We start from the raw sequence: 13221 nt of genomic DNA, 5'->3' as shown, positions 1-13221 counted from the left end.
CCTAGCTTTTGGTATACATACTTGGTCTGGAAGCTTTCACAAGTCTAATCACATTCTGTGCAAAGTCTGTGCAAAATTTGTGCGCTCTTTTAGTGGATTTACTCTCGGCAGGAGGTGCGCGTCAGCTAATTACCTGTGGTCACCACCGTACAGGTCCACGTGTCTTGCAAGGCTTGTTGTTACTGAACGTTGACGGCCCATTCAGAATACGACCTGCAGGTTATTCCTGGAAGGCGCTTAATAAACCTACTCCGTATACTACGATGCAATGGAGTTGAGAGCTGCAAATCAGGCAGAGGGGCAATAGCTCATCTCAAAATAAAGGGATAAGCCAGACCACAGATAAGTCAGCGGTCATTTCGGTGCATCAAAGCCCCCACCACCACAATCAATTTCAAGATCAGGGCATGATAACTTCAAGGCAGCTGATATGCTTGACTGGAGTCGATGAATTATCGCATACAGTGATTATCTTCTTTTGACTAGCAGAGTTGTGTCATTGGACCTGCATTAATACGATCGTGCCTGACCTCGTCCGACCAACAACAACCGCTGTCTCGGTATCCAGCCCTGCAAGGATGATTCCAAGTCGTCCCATCTGAATATATATCTGTAGCGATATTTTGAATCATCGAGAAACGGAACTGTCTTCCTCACTGCATGCATTGTGACGAGAGAATACACCGGCTACCGAATTGAAACAGCAACTGGAAACGCCGTCTGCTACCACTCCACGTAGCAAAGCGGTCGAGGCGACACCGAAGATTTATTAGCCTCTGCAAGCCAAAATCAAGAATTATTTCCATCGGGTGGAAAGAGTAAGTCTGAAGCTGACGCACAGCAAGTTTGCAACCTCGGAGTCTTGAATGCAAATCGATCTTGTTGAAAAAGACCCTTTCAGCTGAATCGATCCCAACTCCACTGATCTTGAGCTGGCTATTCGGCCCACGGACCATGCAAGCTTGGATTAGGCTCAATTCTATGCCACCAGAAGCGCTAGATAATGCACAATTCCTGTTTTGTGCAGCCTTCCGATAAGGTTATCGCTCAGTCCTACACCATCCTCGCATTTCTGGTTGGCACAAATGACTTGGTTCCTACATTAGTTATCGACTTGCCCCTTTTGTCGACGTCCCTAAAAGCCTCTCTTCCTGGTCTGTCCTTGGTCAAATGTCACCTGTGGGTCATATCAACCTCCTTCATAAAAGGGCCGCGAAGCAATTCGCAACACGATTTGCTCCTAGAGCTCCGAGATTGATACGTACTGGACACCAATGCACGAGATCGATGATGAAAGTCTGAAACTCATCGAGGCAGCGAATGAAATAGCCAAGTTGCAAGACTACCAGGAATTGACTCTGGTCCGGCTTTGAAAAGAAAGCACAATAATTAACGCGATTAAAGCAAGGAACATGGCAGCGGGTCGATTCGCCAACCAGCACCCAACTTATCATAGCTCCAAACACGCTTCAGGGCTCTTCTTGCAAGGCAGACTCTGGCTTTGCCAGTAAGAAGCCGTCAAGGCCCTCTTTGATCTAGGTATGCATCTCTGAACAGGCTTGTCCCTAATTATCCTTCATTCATCCCCATGGCTGCCAAGAGATGTGTTGACCCGTTGCATTATTGAACCCCCAATTGCTACGAGGATACTCGATGCCAAAACCCCATGGAGATTGATTTTGATCAAGGGACCTGTGGATATTCATCTTGGACAATCGCTGGCATGACATGCTTGACGATGCAACTTCAACGCTTTGTGTTCTGGTTTCGTGCTCCACGATCAATATTCCGAGCCGGAAGATAGGATTTGTTCCAGCCGGTCGGGACTATCGGCGTTTGAAGTCGACGTTGAACCTGTCTAATAAGTCCGACCGTCTCGAGCATACCGAGATGCAGTCGCATTGACGACTAGATTGACCGCTGACATAGTGAAGCTTATGCCATGCTCACAAACGCTATGGCCTTTTCGGCTGGGAATGCTGAATCTCAAGTGATTGGGCTGGCCGCTGCAGTCTCTTTAGACATTGAGGCGTCACTGGACTCAACGTGGCTTCCGTTCCGAATCATCCGCCAAGACCGTTTTTGTGCCTCGTCGGATGTTTTCTGGTCTCATATTCGTGTGAGAGAAGGTACATAGTCACCTTCGTCATCACCAGGTTTTTACCTGTTGAAGATATCTAGTACGGACTGAGAATACAGACACAGATATATGACTTCGGAGTATATGTTGAAATATATGTTTGAGAACTATCTGATACAGGAAATGACCAGCGCTGGGATTAGTGAGACCAACACAAATCGTCCATACATGCATCTTTCATGTGCGGCTTGCATTACACGACATGGAGGGCATAACCTCATAATAAACTCCCCTTTCCTGCACAAATCTATCATTAGCCAAGCCGCATATTTTCACCGTTCGCTGGTATGCGGCCCGTTGATTCCCAGTCTTATCCAACCTGGAGAATGGGAGATTGTCTGATGAGTCTTGGGGGCTATTTTTGGAAGATTCAATCTTAAAGCTCATCAGCTCTTGGCGGCCGCTTTCACCTCCCTCAATCAACTTTCTAATTTCGTGTCTCTTTCTGCACGCGACTGTGATAATGGAGATTGAGTTGACAGCTGCGCCGCTGGTGTTTTTCTTGGTTCCCAAGGTTCCGCCGCTTTGCATTGTTAGTGCGACCACGACCAAGATTTAGAATTCTTCTTTCGGGTCCATTTCCAGCTTTTCGTCGGATCATCGTTCTTAAAAAGACGGGATATCTCTGGGCTTTGCCACCAATGGCACCCACTGCCCGTGCTATCTTCCTGCCCTGCATTCTTTGCCTGGTGGCGGTGGAAACACGAGCTCCGTCATACCAGTCAGTGACAAGTGTCACAGACATTGTGTCTCATTACCCTGTGGAGTCTTGGCACGATTTCGTGATATCGAGATCATACAAGACAATTGACTCTGTGGATTTCGATTTTCCATAGTTAATTCTCCCTAATCGTCATATTCTCTTCATTTCCTCAATGCTTTCCTCTGTTCCTGTATCAACGGACCAGATGCTCACTCTGGCATAACCCCAAGTCATTCATTTCAGCTTCCCTCTCAACAAGGAGGCCCTTGCCTACCGGTCCTTGTTTCAAGGGAGCTGAGCTGACTTGCGCTTGAGCATCTTTCTGTAGCATGGGTTTCGAATTGGTCTGCGGCCTCAGACTCTTCCCTTTGCGTTGTCTGTAGCACCCAAAGATTCTAGACATGCGTCAGACTCGCGTTTCCGGTCAGTTATAAATAACGATGGCTTAAACACTTACGCGAAAACTATCAGCAGCAGGCCACCAGAAAGCCCTGAGCCTACCCCAGCGCCTATCCTTTGTCGCGAGCTCAAGTCTGCTTTGCGGTTAACAAGAATACTGAGAAAGTCTATTAAGTGATGCACTGACCAGATTCGGTCCCGAGGTTCGGCCCGCCATCACTCTCTGTTGTCGTTGGTTGAGGACCTCCTGCGTTTGTACTCGAAAGCCCGCCGTCTGTTCTTGAGGGCACAATTATTGGTTCCAAAGTACTAGTAACCGAACCGCTAGAAGTTGTCTCTGTAACGACCGTCGCGGTTGTCCTTGCCGTGGCACAGAAATATGCTTCTGCTGAGAGTTGTGGCCATGTGTAGGTTGCACATGCAGAAAGCGAACCATCGATGCTGTATCTGCTTTAGCATAGCCTTCTGATCCAGCGTAATGAGCCTACCATTGAACGGTATTACTGTTTAGTGCTGTGCCTGACTCAATACATGTCGTCGCGATTGCACATCTCTCATCACCGCAGCATCCAGCATAGGCATTGTCGTGGCCATATATGAACAGGAATCCGCATGCTCTAGACGTGCATTCGATTGCAAGATCGGAATCTGGACAAGTTCTCCCATTAGTTGATGGCTTACACGCAGTGATGACAACCCTACCACCATCGATGTACCCGCAAGTTTCTGAGAGCCCCATACTACTGGTTTGTGATGTGACCAGCGCAGCAAGACTGAAGCCAAAGGTGAATAGAACAATATATTTCGACATGTTCAGGGCACTGATATCATTAGAATGAGCTTCTGTATACTTGACTCGGGTCCTGGCTCTGTTGATGGGCAAAGATGACTCGAAGCTTGCTACAGCAGCCAGCCTTATATGAAATCCGACACTCTGCAACGAGGCTCGGCACTCGGCCTGTCCATTTCAAGCCAGTGACATGAACTATCAAAAATACCTGCGCTGGTCATCTTTTTCATTTCTTGCTATGGGATCTTGGTTGCGCCCAGAATACGCCGCCTTCAGCCGCGGACTTGGGCGCTATCGAAGCTCGAATATCCCAATCTGTCGCCGTCATTAGCATGATGCCGCTTCTGCACCCCATTGCTATGTTGGAGCCAATAGCGAAAAACAGCACGAGAGCCAATATCAAACACAACGCTAGATTACTGCTCCTCAGTGTAACTGTTGCTTTGTCATTCTATCCCTTCTTATCGAGGTGCATTCATGCGTTTGACATAAGCCCCATTGGCGAGGGTAAGGGCTCAGAGGCATCGCCGACAGACTGGAGTGTCGTGGAAGATATGTGCTTTCCCGCGGAGTACAGAGATATTGGAAGATCGACGACTTTCAAATCTTTAAATGGCTTGGAGTTGACTGTATCCCTGATTACATGCATATTCACATTCTGGCTCCTTGCTGGCCTGCCTGGCACATGTTACGACCATGACGAGAAGGTAAAGGATGCTAAGGGAGCAGAAGACAAGACCTCTTGGCGCGAGCGAGTCAATAAGTGGTTCGGTGACAGGCCGCTTGTTGCTATTCTTCCTCTTCTTGTGCTTGTTGGGTGGACTATACCACTACTGTGGGTGATTTTCACCCTCAGAAACGTCCACGAGCAAATGTCGGAGAACATGGTAGAAGAATACGATGGGAATTACTGTGGATTTGGGCAGATTGTGTCTATCATATTGTTTATCCGTGTTGGAGTTGAACTGACATATCGGTCGAGATTCAGTTCAGTACATGCATACAAACTGGATGGATAAGATAGGGGTGAGTCATAAGGTCTATTTCTTGAGTCCAAGCTTATACCAATGTGTTGCATTCTTTATAGTTGACTGCATGAACCTAATCCAAGAAGTCCTTTACTACCCGACATGCATCACAGTATTCCATCCGAGTAACGAATATCTTCCTTCGTGGCGTCGAGACGAAGCGGTGCCAAGCGGTTTGAGATTATTTGAATTGACAGTAAGCATACTTGGCGCCGGTAAGACAATGGTTAGGGACATTTGTACCCTTGGCGTTGCTGGTAACTTCCATGCAGGATTCACTACTCGAAGTGTTAGCTACCAGGTGAAGGGCGTTTACTGTTGCGTGATACATACACCTCCTTTCCAATGGTGCAGAAGCATCTGTTCTCAGTCTTGGCTGAAGAGACTGACGACTTGAGTCCACTCAAGTTGAGTTTGGCCGTCTTCCTGATAGGATAGCAACCGTGCTTGCAGTTGCCCCCAAGGTTCATCTTATCGCAGACCTTCATTTGGCAACACTCAGCAGCGGTAGCCATCTCGGCACCGAAGCTGAGGGCAAAGATGGCGGTGGCAAGAGCGGTGAACTTCATATTAGTTGTTGGAAGTGAAGAGTCTGGGATGAGGAGCTGAGTTGGGGAGTTTGAAGTGAGAATGAAGATGGATGAGTGATGTGACCAACTAGTACAGCGAGAGGACCTCTATTTATACTACACAGATTACCATTTAGCCCCTCACTCTGTGTCTTTACGAGACACTTATCGCTGACCGAACTTTCATGTCAGTTCAAGAGTCCCAGTTTCATCATGGAATACGAGGAGCATGCTTCCCTGGGCATTGACACCACGGGTCTTGGCCAAGAAACGAGCGTAGCAGAGTGGATATGATTAGTAGGTCATGTTCACACCACGCACGACGCATGTATGTTCGAGATCATGTTTTCGTGCTAAGAATAAGCTTAAGCATACTCACTTTAAGGAAATAATGAGGCTGCGTCGTGAGATTTGTCAAGTCAACGTATTGGGAACTCAGACAAGACTCTTCAAGTCCATGAAGCTTTTTGGACATCATCTTGATCAAAATGAAAGAACCCCAAGCACTCGGATGCATCGGAGTGATACATCTTTGCCAAAAGCTGACTCTATACCCATGCAAATGTGTTGGTTGAAGTCGTGAAGAATTAGCAAGGGTAAGCAAAGTGCCCCAGCTTCTCGATAACCCACTCTGCCATTCATCTGGGGACATGATTGGTCTAGCAAGGAATAACCTAACTGGTATTCCCTAGTTTCCGAGTCGCTGGTGCGTTGGCAATTGTTGGTTGACCGTGGTAACTGCTTCTGAAGTGGTTCTCAGCTCACAACGGCTTGGGCAGCCTCAAGCAATCCGGAAGTCGGGCTGTCTAGGTAGCATTGCATGATGGGTAAATAAAGTTGGCTTCTGTTGTAGAGAAAGAAGAGCTGCATTGCTTTAACAGATCTATTAGGACGAGGATTTCTAATATGTATGTGTATCACGAAGTATCGAAACCGACTTGCGGCCAGCAACTGTTCACAACAAACAGCTCAGATTAACAACCAAGTCCGGTAATTGATTGCAAACCCGGAAGGCCCGAAAGAGACTCCAATTCGAGTCTCCGCAAGGGACCATATTACTCTTGTATTGCCTGAGCTTTTATTAGTAAAAGTCAACTTATCAACCCATAAAGCCACACTCAGTGTCATAGCAACACGAGAACTACAAGCGGCGGATACAGAAGGTGCATGCTAAATGCTGATATGACATCTCAAATCATAGCTCTTGTTTATTGTGGCTACTCCGATTTGCCTATGACCACAAGAAGGAAAACTGACAGATATCCAATATGTAGTGTTAGTTGTGGTTGCAGCAAAAGTATAGAAAAGATGAACCCGTCGATCAAGATGGGAGGGGGAATGTATACTTGGGCCATTCGCTGTTGCAATATAATGAGCTACATGTCCAGGGCAGAGTCCTCAGTAACCTGCCTAATATCGTGTTTCTTGATTAGACTACACTATTGTACCTCAGAATCGCCAGATACAGATTCTCGTCCTAAGCCAAGACTTTGAGGCCAAGCCAGTGTATGTTTGCTCTTGGGGAGATGAAGTAAGAAGGTCGTGAGAACTACTAAACCGCGGCACCAAAACCTCAGACTGTACTTACTCTAAAAGCATGTGAGACATTTCTCAAAGGTCTCTCATGCGGCACCAGATTAAGAAGTTGTTCTATCAGGGTCCCGCCGTTTTGTTGCGTCCTGCCTGAAGAAACTCCATCTAGGGAAAGTGTGTTGGTTGAAGTCGTGAAGAAACAGCAGGGGTTGTCTGGTGTCGGTACCTGTACCGAGCGCCCAGATTACTCATTTGTCTTCAGCTCAAGCTGTGATTGGCGCAGCATGGTTAAACTTGCAATAATTTTCCCTAGCTCCGGAGTTCAGCTGCTGTGCTGGCAGCTGTTGGTTGAAGCTTGAAGAGACCCCTGACTATGCGAGCCGGAAGTCGACATTCTCGGTACCTAATAGAAACAAGGAATAACGTGCCATGATGTAGTGAACTGAACTGTGAACGTAACCGATTTTAAGTAAGTATTTGACAGATTGGTGTCTATAAGAAGTTTTATAGCTACGCACAGTTCTGTGAAGTCGGAAGACTATTTATTGGACATTAACAAGATCGATTTGAGCCAACGACAATCAGTTCTTTGAGCAGGCCGACACTCAACACCTCAAATCCACATTTCACTTCAGATGGCCTGAGAGTGGTCCAGTTGGAGACCTATGTAGGGTGAGCATATGCATACGCAGGGCTCAGAAAGTCAAAGCACGGTGATTTTGAGGTGCTGTTGGTCAAAAGTTCCAGAGAAGGACAACACGTTGATAGCAACTGAGACAACTACGAACTGCGATGGGATTCATCAAACCAGAAAGATATGTTACAAAACTACGAAACAGAGACAGAGTTAAAGACTTGAGTAGACTTCTACCTTAATATAGTTATGCTTGTGGGTCTGGTTGTCGAGTGTCAGAGTTAAGAAGAGAGTTACTAGTTGCCACCCTTAAATCAGGCCACCTGCATATAGGCGAAAGGTGCGGCGGAGTGTTTTTACTCCAGCGCTATGAGGTATTTCTAACAACGGTTAACAGCACTCGTTTCTACCGTCATATAACCAGGTCAAAGCGTTGCAGTTGTATCACCACCGAGTGTCCCGGGGCCAACCACGTCCGACCGTTCCGAGATATATAACATCACACTGTGATGATCATCTAGCCTTCTCCTAATCAAGCAGACAGAATAATTGATCTTCACAAGGTAACGAACTTCGTATTCAGAATGTATCGAAAGGTTTGAGGGCTGGGATTCGTCTCCCCAACACGTAAGCCCTCGGACTTAAGATGTGCGGAATACATATGCTCTCGGAGTGACACTTATTATCAACTCTCATGAGTTATGTAATCTTTATGGTCGAACTCACATCATGGTCGCATAGTCGGCCATGCAATCGCTGGCAGTTGCATTCGTCTTGAATTGAATGTGTAGTTTCCTCTTGTCTCACTCTTTGTAAGTGAGATGGCTGGAGTGCAACGTAGAAGTGTGCCAAAGGGGGACGCCAATAGTATACGGCGGACCCAAAGGCCACGTACAGAGATAGAGTGTACGAAGCATTCACTCCGAGCAGGAATGTTGTCTCATAACTTCACATAGATGACACCGGCCAGTCACAGTCTGTGGATATATACTCACCCTCTTCGAAGAGCCACCCTTCAAATATTTTGTATTCAAGATCGCGAAACAAATCGGCGAAAAGTCAACGTTACCACTTGCAAAGCGTCCAGTAACCTTGGTAGTGAACTCTGTATAGAACTGACCTGGAGTCATTTGGACTGCAGCTTGACTATTCGGGTTTCCAATCGAGTGTAAAAAGCCTACAGCCCGAGTCTAATTCGGAGGTATATATAACTACACTGGTATCTCAAAACCACCTGCATCGACGGCATTGAAAGCCCCAGAAGCTCACATTCTATACTATCCAAAGTTGGTGATTTGGAGACCAACAGGAGCGCTGACTGAAGGCTACCGAGATCACACAACATTTAATTAGATCGAAAGTAGAGCATGAGGAGTTTGTATTTGAAGCAATCATTCCACTCAACTTTCAATACAATCATCAATATAAAAGAATTGAGGGAGGAAAGAATTATCACAGAGGTCGATATGCTACTACACAAAGTGACCATCAGAACATCACCTTGCGATTCCTTCAATTCCCAGTTCAGTACGATCTGATAATTGGTGATTTAATTTCTGACAATGGTTTAAAACGTGACAAGTGAGTGGCCACGAACACAACAGCGCCGAGACATCGAGGCCTCTCTTTCACGCGTCTTCATTACCTTGATTGGCTGGGGTAAAATGTTTGCAGAAGCTTGGACAGCCCGAGGATGATATGCATAATCTCGATGCGAAATTAATAGGCTGGGGTCATGACTAAAGTAGATGGGGAGCCGAGAAGAAGACGATAGCATACTGACAATATGATGTGAATATTATGTGCAAATACTGTCACAGAATATTCAGTCTGAGGTTTCTTTTTCTACCAACCTTAAGTTAACGTCATTGCAGATTCTTGGTCGCCTCTGCATGGGTCGAGTCTACAACCCTGAAAAAAAAAGACCTTGAGCCTGGACCATCTTGGCGCTGGCGTATACACCAGCCTTCCTATTTTCCCCTTTAGACATTCCTCAACGAGGGGAAGCCCCCGACCGATATTAACGGTTTATTGTTAATTTAGTTTAGCTCCCCTAATTAATCAATGTCAACGCTTTTTTTTATATGAAGATTCCCCTAAAGGAGATATTGCCACAGTATTCCAGACGATCTCGAATACGATAGATATTCCTTCTTTGCCGTATCTTTCCTCTCATCTTCTTGTCATGAGACTTTCACTTCGCTTGCACTAATGACAGACGGTAAAAGGTACCACCCCTCCTCTGTCGACGCATGCATCACGCCAGGAAATCGAAGACGCCGCTGGTATTGATACACCGACTATTGCATTGCATGTAAGTCGGGCTAAGAACCGCGTTTGCAACTTGATCTTCGCAATATCACATCAAATCAAATCGAATAATGGGCTTCTCAAGAGCGAAAGACGACTCCCCGCGATCTTCGAGGTCGCGGTTCTCTGCCTCTGATGAGGGACCTCTATCGCCGGATAGCTTCCTAGGACACTATCCGTGGCCGAGCACAAGCACTGTTGCTCATAAGCGCTATGAAACGCGTCACGTTCCAAGTAAGACGCCACATCTCTTGACAAGAGCTTAAATATACTGACTTTATAGATGATGCGGATAAGGAAAAGCAGATTGAAGCTTTCTATAACGATCTCATCTGGTCGGATCCCTCACATGCAAAGGATGCGCTCAGAACGCAGCAGGGTCCAAGGGCGCCCAAGACCTGTGAATGGATCATGAATGTGCCAGAAGTCAAAAGCTGGCTTCAACCAGAGTCAGAAAACCAGCAAGTTTTATGGCTTTCTGGAACTCAAGGAAGAGGAAAGTCGACATTGGGTGTCTATCTCGCCGAAAGGCTCACAAGTAACTTCGCGACTGATCCCACAAACACCTGCGCGTACTTCTTCTGCGACCCAAATGATTCGCAAAGGAACACGGCTCAGGGTATTCTACGAGGTCTTCTCACTCAGCTCTTTCAAAACCACCCTCACTTCCTCAGCGACAGAATCCGCAGGAGACATGCGCATCGCGGCTCTCGAGTCTTTGAGAAACCTCAAGCACTGTGGAACTTGCTAGTCGAGGTTGCTTTCAGATCTGACCGTCACATCTTCTGCGTCATCGATGGGTTAGATGAGTGCGACGCGGCCTCTCGAACGATTCTGCTGGAGTTGATGGAGCAAACGTTCCATGGCCCAAAACCAGCCGCGAACCTCAACCTCCTCATTCTCAGTCGACCAAGTTCGAAGATTTACGAGTACCTGGGCGAGTTTGTCCACCGAGATCTGGACTCATTCTCCGAGTCAAAGCATGATGTTGAGATCTTCATTAACCAGCGCGTGCGACACATCGCGATCAAGCGAGGATGGTCAGGGACAAGTACCACCCAGGTCAAGCGAGTATTCCAAGCAAAGTCGGAGTACAATTTCCACTGGGTGCGATCGGCCAGCGAGAGCATCTGCAAGCTTCGCTGTGCGGAGGATGCAATCAAGTTCCTCAAAGGATTACCCAATGGCTCGGAATTGCCCGCCCCCAGCGCATCGACAAACCACAAACGCGACAACCTTGAGCACTTGGGATTTGGTAACACAGATGAAGATAGAGAAAAGCACCATGCGCGACTCAAGTCGCCGTTTGTTAGTGCGATACTCACCGGAAGAGTCGAGATGCTGGCGTTTCTTCTCAAAAAGGGCGAGCCTTTGACGTCTTATACCATTCGAGCAGCAGCAAGATGGGGATGTCCTGGAATGCTGGAGAAGATCATGATACTTCGACAAGATGAAATCTCACGCGATCAAGATCTTTCTTGCTCCGCGGCAGAATGTGCAAGCGTTGAGATGATGGATCCTATTTTCGATCATCCCGATTTCAGATGGAGCGACGCAGCCATGATCGGAGCGATAAGGAATGAACGGCATGGACTCCAAATACTCAGGTTACTATTTGAACTCCACGGGGATGACATCGAACTTGACGAGTGGATGATGGAGAGTATCGCGAGCATATGCCACCCCAGGACTATGGATTACCTGCTCACACAGCATGGAACACGGATCGAAATCACACCGACCGTTGCCGAGAAGGCTATCGAGAATCGTCAGGGTCCAGCCATGCTTAGAGTTCTTCTTAAGCACCGGGCACATGAGGGCTTTGTCGATGAGAAGCTCATGACACTAGCTCTTGCCAACACCCGATGCCGACCTGACTTTATGGCCATATTTCTCGAAATGCCAGCATCCCAAGTCCAATTCACGAAACAAGTCGTCCTAGCAGCGATAGCTTCACCACAGAAAGAAACCGACGACTGGGCCCCTGAAGTTCTCGAGATGCTTCTTGCCAACCGTGCTGCTGACGTTGACATCGACGAGGAGATTGTCATCGAGACATTATGGGAGCTTGGCTTTCCTGGCTTGCAAGTTCTCTTCGAGCACAAAGATGAGAGCGTGCGGATCACACAGCCACTATTGGACGCTGCAGCGGGTGTTTGCTCAGCGAGGGAGTTTGTTGTGCTGGTGGAGAGAGCTGAGGATGAGTTCAAGATCACACAGGATATGCTTATCAACACGACGTCCAACGCGCGACATGGCGATAGATTGTTGCCTGTAATGTTGAGATATCTCAAGGGTTCTCTGACCGTCGGACAAGATGCTATTGAAGCATTCTTCAAGGCCGGACAGATTGGCTTTAAGGGCTTGCTTATACTCTTGTTAAGAGACCGTGGCTGCAGTGTCAACCTTACAAGAGGTGCACTCCGTTCTTGGATCCGAGATGACCAAGTCTGCCGTGGGAGCTTAGCATTCCTTTTTGTTGCACTTCATTCTGGATGGTGCAAGTTGTCGGATGATATGACGGGCTCCAGGTTGGAGAGATTGGAGGAACTGATCAAGCATTATGCTGAACTGGATGATGTGCGGCAAGTGTTTGCTGAAGCGATGGAGCGTTCCAAGAAGGAAATGCGAGGAGCTTGAGTGTTATTGGTTGATGTTACTAACGAAGTTACGATGACGACTTTTATGATGGGTCAAGGCTCAACTGGGCGGTTGTAGATATATATAATACAGGTTAGGGACAAGGGCATTTATCGTAGGGACATTATTTATATTTAATAGAGGAGAGACAGTTTCCGGTTACAAATTGCTGCAATTCCGCTTATATTTCGTTATTGTGATTGCCTAGACGGTGAGAATGTATTCGTCTGACGATCAGGAACAAGGCATGATAGAGGATCCGAGCTAAGCTAGAGCAGTGCTTAACCCCAGAGTGGTAATGCTAATGCTAAGGTAGGTAGTGTTAGTTTCAATGGTACCACGTTGTAAGTTAAGCTATCAGGAACACTAACATAAATATCTCACCGCAAACGCGTGAGCAGGCCAGGGGAATCATACGAATACTACGTGCATGTCGCACTCATCATAGATCATCAACCTCTAAGGAATCTTCCAC

The 13221-nt window shown here is 47.0% G+C and overlaps 4 protein-coding genes across 4 annotated transcripts; 2 read left to right on the top strand and 2 right to left on the bottom strand.

The window, feature by feature from the left end:
* Positions 1-3036: 3036 nt before the first annotated feature.
* FOBCDRAFT_205461 (uncharacterized protein) lies at positions 3037-4053 on the bottom strand (the record flags this gene model as incomplete). The annotated part of the gene is made up of 5 exons (XM_059609151.1): positions 3037-3238; positions 3301-3376; positions 3430-3683; positions 3731-3890; positions 3924-4053. 5 exons carry the CDS (start codon positions 4051-4053, stop codon positions 3037-3039), a joined length of 822 nt encoding a protein of 273 aa, XP_059465644.1.
* A 314-nt stretch (positions 4054-4367) lies between these two features.
* FOBCDRAFT_322233 (uncharacterized protein) lies at positions 4368-5056 on the top strand (the record flags this gene model as incomplete). The annotated part of the gene is made up of 1 exon (XM_059612079.1): positions 4368-5056. The coding sequence occupies one exon, from the start codon at positions 4368-4370 to the stop codon at positions 5049-5051; it is 684 nt and encodes a 227-aa protein (XP_059467773.1). The 3' UTR covers positions 5052-5056.
* A 260-nt stretch (positions 5057-5316) lies between these two features.
* On the bottom strand, positions 5317-5766 carry FOBCDRAFT_229923 (uncharacterized protein). The gene has a single exon (XM_059609820.1). The coding sequence runs from the start codon at positions 5627-5629 to the stop codon at positions 5351-5353; it is 279 nt and encodes a 92-aa protein (XP_059465643.1). The 5' UTR covers positions 5630-5766; the 3' UTR covers positions 5317-5350.
* A 4411-nt stretch (positions 5767-10177) lies between these two features.
* FOBCDRAFT_297424 (uncharacterized protein) lies at positions 10178-12858 on the top strand (the record flags this gene model as incomplete). Its single annotated transcript, XM_031188057.3, has 2 exons — positions 10178-10340; positions 10390-12858. The coding sequence occupies 2 exons, from the start codon at positions 10178-10180 to the stop codon at positions 12744-12746; spliced, it is 2520 nt and encodes an 839-aa protein (XP_031035322.2). The 3' UTR covers positions 12747-12858.
* Between the last annotated feature and the right edge of the window lie 363 nt (positions 12859-13221).

Source organism: Fusarium oxysporum, chromosome VIII (genome assembly GCF_013085055.1).
Source record: "Fusarium oxysporum Fo47 chromosome VIII, complete sequence".
Taxonomy (NCBI): domain Eukaryota; kingdom Fungi; phylum Ascomycota; class Sordariomycetes; order Hypocreales; family Nectriaceae; genus Fusarium; species Fusarium oxysporum.
This window is presented reverse-complemented; position numbering and strand designations above follow the sequence as displayed.